General features: G+C 64.0%; 1 protein-coding gene across 9 annotated transcripts; it reads right to left on the bottom strand.

Annotated features, from left to right (window-relative positions):
* Positions 1-1,629: 1,629 nt before the first annotated feature.
* Positions 1,630-7,177, bottom strand: MIEF2 (mitochondrial elongation factor 2). Of its 9 annotated transcripts, none has more exons than XM_064582050.1 (6): positions 6,910-7,177; positions 5,948-6,148; positions 4,570-4,720; positions 4,192-4,372; positions 2,228-3,654; positions 1,630-2,136 (listed from the first exon to the last, which is right to left on the bottom strand). In XM_064582050.1, exons 3-5 carry the CDS (start codon positions 4,711-4,713, stop codon positions 2,600-2,602), a joined length of 1,380 nt encoding a protein of 459 aa, XP_064438120.1. In that variant the 5' UTR covers positions 4,714-4,720; positions 5,948-6,148; positions 6,910-7,177; the 3' UTR covers positions 1,630-2,136; positions 2,228-2,599. The 9 variants fall into 9 exon arrangements, with proteins under 9 accessions (XP_064438120.1, XP_064438117.1, XP_064438119.1 ...); XM_064582047.1 differs by having other exon boundaries at positions 6,691-7,177; XM_064582049.1 differs by having other exon boundaries at positions 4,570-4,724; positions 6,691-6,990.
* Positions 7,178-7,713: the final 536 nt, after the last annotated feature.

A 7,713-nucleotide genomic window follows, 5' to 3' on the forward strand; every position in this document is an offset into this window, starting at 1 on the left:
GGCGATCCCTTTGTTCTGAGCAGGGGACAGCTCTGCCATACCACAGTCATCCGAACTCCTGGCTTTGGGTCACTTGGTAAAGCTAAGCCGAGGACATGGATGGCCTGCTTCTGCCACTGCGGCCAGAGTCCGAGGATGAAGACATTTAAACCCTGGGCTGAGACCACAAGTGACTTGAACTGTCCTTGCATGAAAGGGGCGAATGAAACTGATGAGCAGCTACTCTGGGCGCTGAATGGGCCAGCCCAGCACATAAGGCCCCGAAAAGCCTCCTAGCAAAATAATGACTTGTTTCCGATTCTCTGGCTAGAAACTGAAGTCCCAGACGTTAACCTTGGGTAGATGATGTAACCAGGAGCGCCTGCTTTCTCTCCCTTTTAATTCATCCTGATGTTGTCTTACCGAAATGGTGGTGTGAGAACTTCGGAGCCACCTGAAGCACGCGGCCTCCACAGAGGGGACCGCGTGTTGGGGTTTGGTCATCTAAGAAGAGGGGCTCTGGACCCAGCTGGCTTCCAGACGGCTGCCCCCCGGCCGTGCCCAGCCAGCCCTTCAGCAGGGGTCCCGAGGAGCCCAGCCTTGGTCAGACGCAGGCCTGGCACCGGGCGCCCCTTGCCGTGCTCGGGCCTCGTGACGCTGGTCATGGGGGAGGCAGCAGGGGCCCACACTGGGGCTCGGGGGTGGTTGCCTTTGTGCCAGGCGCTGAGCTCACACTGCACGCCGGCATTTAACCCACTCAGCTGCGTGAGAGCTTGCTATTACACAGTCCCCCATTTTCCCGACAAGAATACCAAGGCCCCGCCCAGTCTGCCTCCAGGCCGTTCCCTTGCCCACACTCGGCCGCCACAGCCGCCACGACAGGTGCTCAAAGCTCCCCGTGCACCAGCCCCCCGCCCTTTGACCCTCACCACAGCCTCTCTGTGGAGCCATCCAGCCGTCTGAATGCCCCTGAGGCAGAGCCCTCATGACCTCCCGGGGCAGCCCCGGGCCTGCATCCAGAGGCGCACAGACGCAGCTCATCGGTCCCAGGTGCTGGCCCTCAGACGAGGGAGGACATTGATCCTGCTCCTTGTCCCGGACTCACTGCTCAAAGACGTGGGGGGTGCCTCAGGAAATAGGACAGGATGGGAAGGAGAAAAGCAGGATGGGAACAGCGGCTGTAGTCAGACACATGGCAGGGGCCCTCCCCAGGCCCCGCTTGTCATCTGTGGTGACAGAGGAAGTGAGCCCCAGCCCTGACTCCTGTGGGGACCCTGACATGCTCTCACTTCCCTGTCTGGGGCGGCGGGGGGAGGGGGGCTGTTCCCCACTTGTGGAGCCACCAGGAGGCAAGGGGGGTAGAGACCTCACAGATCTCTGAACACTGATGTGCTGGCCGAGGGGCTCGGGGTCAGCCCTACCCACCACAAAAGCACAGGGGGGGCTTGAGAGTTTAGACCTCAGGGGGGTAAGTCCCTCACTCGTCGGTTCCCATCACTAAAGTGAAACATCACACCGGGAACCTTGTAATATTCTCTCCACATGATCTACTTTTCCAATTAAACCCTAACTCCCCCAGGCTGATCCCAAGACCCATGGCCAAGCTTCCAGAACTGCGTGTAAGAGCCCAGCCCAAATCACACAGACGTCTGGAGTTTCCCCTTTTATTCTTACTCACATTCTTTGAGGCATAGCTTTGCTTCAGCAAGAAGGATACCAAAGCCAGGAGGGATGTCTGGGAGGTGAGGCAGAACCCCCTCCCCACTGGTGCCAGGCTTCAGCGAGAACTCAGGCGGCGGCGGGGCGTTCACGGTGGCTCTGTGGGGGCCAGGCCTGCTCCTCCGGCCTTGGGGGTGGGGGGACGGCCTCTGCTCTCCGGCCGGGCCCAGCAGCAGCTAGTGGGGCGTCCTTGGCTCCAGGCAAGGCGGGCAGCGCAGGGGACTCTGCATCCCGAAAACGGCCCAGGTGGAGAGAAAGGGGCCTTCCCCTGAGGTCCGAGGTGGGCAGCACGTCACGCTGACCTCCTGCTCCGGGCTCGAGGCGAGAGCTTGACAAGCCAACTAGACACGCAGGTGACATGGGGGGACGCAGCCTTCAAGTCCACCCCGGAGCTGCAATCCGGGGAGGGGATCAGGAGGTAGCAGGTGACTCCGGCCCCTGGGGGACGAAACAAACACTCAGTATTTACCACCCAGCACCAGAAGCCTCGAGACGCCTGAGCTGGCACCCGAGGAAAGTGCTAACTCACCCTCTCAACGGAAGAACGGAGCTGCCTTTATCCCCTGCCTAGGACGGCAGCAGCCATGTCCTGTCAGCGCGGTCAGTGCAGGCGACGATGTCCCGAGCCCAGGGTCCGGGGGGCGGCCGGGGCACGTGTGCGTGGCCGGCGCTCCGGGCCGTCCCCACGGGCAGCCCGGCCGCGCTCTCCGGGCCTGGGGGCAGGGGGGCTCCCGTGATAGCTGCCCCCGTACATGCTAGCCCCGTGGGCTTGCAGAGCGCAGCCCCCTCTTTCCTTCTGGCTAAAGCAAGAGAAAAAGTGCTCTCCAAAGGCCGGGGCGGTGGGGGCGCGCTCCCCGCTCCCCCGCACGAGACCCGCGCCGGCCGCCCCGCCCCCACCCAGCTAGAGCAGCCGCTCGGGGGCCCGCAGGCCGCTGTACAGCGCGAAGCCCAGCGCGTCGATGTCCTCGGCGCGCAGGCCGCCGAAGAGGTTCACGGCGGGGTTGAAGTGGCGCGGCAGGCTGGCCCGCTCCAGGCCGAGGACGAGCGCCTCCAGGGCCTGCAGGAAGCGCTGCCCCAGGGCCGCCTCGGCCCAGTCGGCCTCGGCCTCCCCCAGGCGCAGCACCACCTGGCTCAGGTGGCACTGGTCCAGCCGCGCCAGGGCCGGGTGGCCGCGGCACACCCCGCACAGCAGCCGCAGCAGCCGCCGCCGGGCCCCGGCGTCGCGCGCATCCAGGGCCCGCAGCCGGGCGGCCTCCGCGGGGTACCAGTCCTGCAGCCACAGGCTCCCGGCCAGGCCCTCCAGGGGCCAGGCCAGGAGGACGGGATCTCCGGCGGCGGCGCCCGGGACGGCCAGCAGCACGGCCACCGAGAGCGCCAGGCGCTCGTGCTGCACCTCGAGCAGCGGCTCCTCCGAGGCCACGCTGGGCCGGATCAGGCACCCGAGGAGGCCGCCGATGGCCGGCCAGTTGACGGAGGAGGCCAGGGCCTTGCGGAGCAGCTCCAGCGGGACGCGCGGAGACAGGTAGCCGCCCACCAGGAAGCGGTCCCAGGGGCTGCTCCCGCGGGGACGGAACTCCAGCTGAGTCCTGCGCACGGCCCAGCAGCGAGGGTCCCTGGCCACAGTGTCCAGCCCGGGCACCAGGTCCCACAGGCCCCGCTCGAGCGCCAGGGGAACGAGCAGGCGCACGCGGTCGGCCGCCCCCGCCTGCAGCCCGTCGTAGAGCGGCCCGCTGGGCACCAGCGCCCCGAAGGGCAGTTCCGGGAACTTGTTCCGCAAGTAGGCCTGCAGCTCGAGGGCGATGTCAGTGGCCAGCTGCTTGGCCAGAGCCACCTGGGCCGCCGGGATGGTCACGTGGTCCCGCTCGAAGGCCAGCAGCTTCTCCTGGAACGTCAGGCACAGCAGTGCCGGGGAGCTACGCGGTGGCGACATCTGAGGACCGGTGTCTGTGGGCCCCTCTGCAGAAGGAACGGGTCTCAGAAGACCCCTCAGAAGACCCCCCCCCGTCAGGAGCCAAGAGAACTCCACCCAAGCTGCATCACCACCAAGCGACATCCTGGGCCTCGTTTCTTCTCAGCCGTACAAGGACCACCTGAGAGAGCGCTTAGCGCGAGTTCACATATAGTGAGCACGTGACGACAAACCTCATTGCCCCAGATGCCCAGTGCCCTCAAACAGCCTCGTGTACAGTGGGAAGGCAGGTTCTGGGCCCCCGTTTCCCCATCTGGGGCCCCTCACCACCATAACACTGCTGCCACGCTCTGGGACCCCCCTCCAAGTGCATGTCTCAGAGGCAGGAGCCTTGGCACGACCCAGGAGGTTAGCAGGGCAGAGAAACAGGCCCCTGCTGAACATGCCGGGAGGCTGCCGTCTTGGAAGAGCAGGGACTGGCCTAGGGTCACACGGTCAGTCAATGTAGAGCCTGGGTTCCAGCTCCCAAAAGGGACCAGCAGAGGGGGACCCACCCAGGTCAGCGGGGAAGGGGTGCCACTCACCTGGGGCAGCTGGCGAGGGGCCGGGGAGTGACAGGGGCTGGCTGAGTGCAGCAGGTGGGCTCCGGGGCTGTTGACGTGGCGTGGCCTTGAGGAGGCTCAGTTCCTTCCAGCTCTCCTCCAGGCATGTGCTGTCCCCCTTGGTGTCATCTTCATCTCGAGGGCTGGTGGCCCTGTCAATGAGCTGCAGGCAGAGCGACAAGGATCAGAGCATCTGAGGCCTGGGCGGCCATGCCAAAGCTGCGGGCAATGCCAAGCAGGTTGCTGGGGTAGAGAAGCAGGTCCCCACCTTGGGCAGTACCCCCCCCCCACCGGCTGTATGCCCAGCCCTGCTGTCCTCCTCTGGGAGCCCCAGGTGTAAGCGGCTCAGCCTGGCCTTACCCGCTTCACAGCCAGGGTAGCAATCCCCAGCACGGCGGCACCACCCACGCCCAGCACCAGGCGGGCATTGGCCAGGAGGAAGTCCAGGGTGCCGCCCAGCACCTCATCACGCTGCTTCCCCCGCTTCTGGGAGAACTCCGCCATGGTCCGTCTGCCTGTAAGAGAGCCCATGGGGGGGGCGGCGCCTGGGTGGCTCAGTCGTTAAGCAACTGCCTTCGGCTCGGGCCATGATCCCAGGGTCCTGGGATCGAGCCCCGCATCGGGCTCCCTGCTCTGCAGAAGCCTGCTTCTCCCTCAACCACTCCCCCTGCTTGTGTTCCCTCTCTATCTGTCAAATAAATAAAATAAAATCTTAAAAAAAAAAAAAAGAGCCCAGGGGTAGAGACTGCTCTGTGGGGGCGGCCAGGCTGCCCAGTGGGGCAGACCCCATCAGGCTGAGGCTGCCACAAGTGGAGCCCGTGAGGGGCATTCCTGGGAATTTCTCAGGAGAAGGGGTTTCTTGGGAGGAGATGGGGAGCTGCCCAAACCCCCTCCCCAAAACCTGCAAACAGCTCACCCACGCCCTAGACAGGGGAGCTCCTGTAGAAAGGCCCTGAGACTTGTGGCAGGTCAGAAAAGGAGGCCCATCTTCTCCATCCCACCCTCAAGGGCCCCGGACATCCCCTAAGACTGTGAGTCTTATGATCGCTACCCCCATTTTAGGGACCCAGACCCATGAGTGCAAAGCGTCCTGACTCTGGCCCACTCCCAGAGTCCGATCAGTCTCCTGGGGCCTGCAGCCAGCTCCCTGAGGCTGCTTCATCCTGCTTCCTAACCAGGGCTGGGCATGGGCAGGAGAAAACCAAGGCCTAAAGAAGTCACAGCCTGCCCTGGAGGGCCCCTCAGGCCTTTGAGAGGACTTCAGTGAAGCTGAGGGAGCCACAATTCCCCCCCAGATCTCAACAGGGTAGCCCCCCAGAGGGAAAGCAATCGAGTCAAAGGACAGGATGAGCGAGGTGGCCCAGGCCTCCCAGGGAGGCAAACATCAGTCAAGGTTGAAGGCCTGGTTGTGGGGGCAGCAAGCAAGGTAACTCTAAAGACCCCAAAAGGGGTGCGTGGCTGGCTCAGTCGGTGGAGCATGCGACTCTTGATCTCGGGGTTGTGAGTTCCAGGCCCACATTCAGTGTAGAGATTATTTAAAAATGAATAAATAATAAAGGGCCCTCCCCGCCCTCCCCAAACAGAGAACTGGCCCAGTGCCTCTGGACAGGGGCCTCTCTGGGCCCCTCAGGTTTGGGACAATGGCAGGGGCAGTGGGGATAGGGGAGCAGCTGTCCTCAGAGACTGGAAGCCCAAGCAACAGAGAAGGGAAGGTGAGGGCCCGAAGCTGTTTGTTCACCTGTAAAATGGCACAGCCGTGGAGAAGGGTTTACAAGTGGGGAGCCTAGAACCGTAAGGCTGGGTACGGCCGGGCGCTTGGAGAGGCAGAGATCTTTCCCAGGCCACCAAGCTCCAGGTTCCGGTTCTGCCCTCAGCCCTGAGAGCTTGGGGTTGGGTGGGGTGGGGTGCTGTGTGTGTCCCAGATGCAAACTCAGGGAACCTGTCAGATACCAGGCAGAACTGTCTGTCTGCGGACGCCTGAGCACATGACCTGAACAGATGACCATGGGCTCAGACTAGCTCAGGCACCAAGGACTTGTGCCCTCTCTGCTCTGCTGTGGGTGCCCAGGGCTCAGTTGCCAGGTGACAAGATGCCTAGGGCAGTTGAAGCCTGAATCACCGCGGGAGTCAGCCCCAACCCCCGCCCCCAATTTGCCCAGACTAAAAATAGGACAAGAGGGCTCTGGGGACTGGGTTGGTGGAAGGCTAGGCGGAGGGGGGGTGACCCACCAAGGCCCCGCAGCCACTTTTAGTTTCCTCAGCGCTGATCAATACTGCCAGCCATCTCCGGCGGGACCAAGAATCTACTTGCAAACTGTAAAGCACTTTAAATTACCTACTACCTAAACTGGACTCCGCCCAACCCCTGGCGGGGTCGCGCAGGCCCCAAACCGAAGCCTTCCAACTCGGGGCGCGGGTGGTTAAAAATAACCCGACTCAGCGTCCTGAGGTGCCTCCCGTCCTTCCCCTCCTCCGCCACACCTGCTGCCCGCGACCGGGGCTGAGCGGGCCGCGCAGCAACCCCTGGTGGGCCTGTGAGGGCCCGCTTCACGGGGAGGGCACCCAGGCCCCGAGAAACGCAGTGATGTGCCCAAGACGTGAAGCGGCAGGCCAGACACTCGAACTCCAGCCTGGAGCCCAAAGCCCCTCCCTCCTTCCCGGGCCTGGACCGCGGGCCCCGGCGGAGACCACGCCCCCGACCTGCGTCCGACGCACGCTCCACGCCCGGGCCTGGGTGACCAGGGCCGCCCAGCCCCTCTCCGGCTGTACGTGCGTCGCGGCTTCAGCACAGCGACCGGAGGACACGGCGGGTGTGCCTGGGCCCCCGAGCCCAGACCCGCCTGGGAATGGAACTCGGAGGACCCGGGAACCGAACACCGAGGCCCCGGGGGTGGCCGCTGACCCCCGACGCACGCAGAAACGCTCCAATCGGAGCGCCCGAGGCCCCTCCCACGTTCCAAAATACTGAGCGGCTCCGGCAGTGAGGAGCAGGCCACGCCCCCTCGTCGACAACCCGGTCCTTCGGGGGCGGGACTCTCGGACGCACTCCAGATTTAAAGGCGCAGGGCTGCATTCCGAAGGTGTGGGGGCGGTGACCGGGTTCAGAAGAAGCGGGTCCCTAGGGCCCGTTGTGAAGGCGTGTGTGCTTCCGTGTGAGGCAGCGGTGTAGAGAAAGCTGTCTGCGCTTACGTTGTTTCCGGGACCTGGCAAGCAGGTGGTACCTGGCCCGAAGGCCCGCTTGCCTGACCCTTTAGGTCACCCTGAGTGTGCCGTGGGGGCTTCGTTATTTTATCTGTTGGCCCGCGGGGCACACAGCGTGACTCAGGAGGCCACCCCTGCCACCTGCTCCGTGTGACCGTGTGCGGGCCACTGCACCATTCTGGCCTCAGTTTTCTCTCCTATGAAATGGGTATCACAAGGCCCCCTCCTCCCTTACGAAGGATGATTGTGCATATAACCTGTGGCTCACTCGGCATTTATTTATTGGGGACCTACTATGTGCCG

The sequence above is a fragment of the Mirounga angustirostris genome, unplaced genomic scaffold, assembly GCF_029215605.1.
Source record: "Mirounga angustirostris isolate CCGP_5_RB_7025 unplaced genomic scaffold, mMirAng1.0.hap1 SCAF_17, whole genome shotgun sequence".
Lineage (NCBI taxonomy): Eukaryota > Metazoa > Chordata > Mammalia > Carnivora > Phocidae > Mirounga > Mirounga angustirostris.

Bases quoted from the DNA above. Each gene is read 5' to 3' on its own strand.
- MIEF2 (XM_045889736.2), bottom strand. From the start codon at position 6,215: ATGGTCATCTGTTCAGGTCATGTGCTCAGGCGTCCGCAGACAGACAGT. The intron at 4,725-5,947 runs GTGAACAAACAG...GCTCTCTTACAG, and splicing joins ACGGCTGTGCCATTTTACAG to GCAGACGGACCATGGCGGAG. The intron at 4,373-4,569 runs GTAAGGCCAGGC...CTCTGCCTGCAG, and splicing joins CTACCCTGGCTGTGAAGCGG to CTCATTGACAGGGCCACCAG.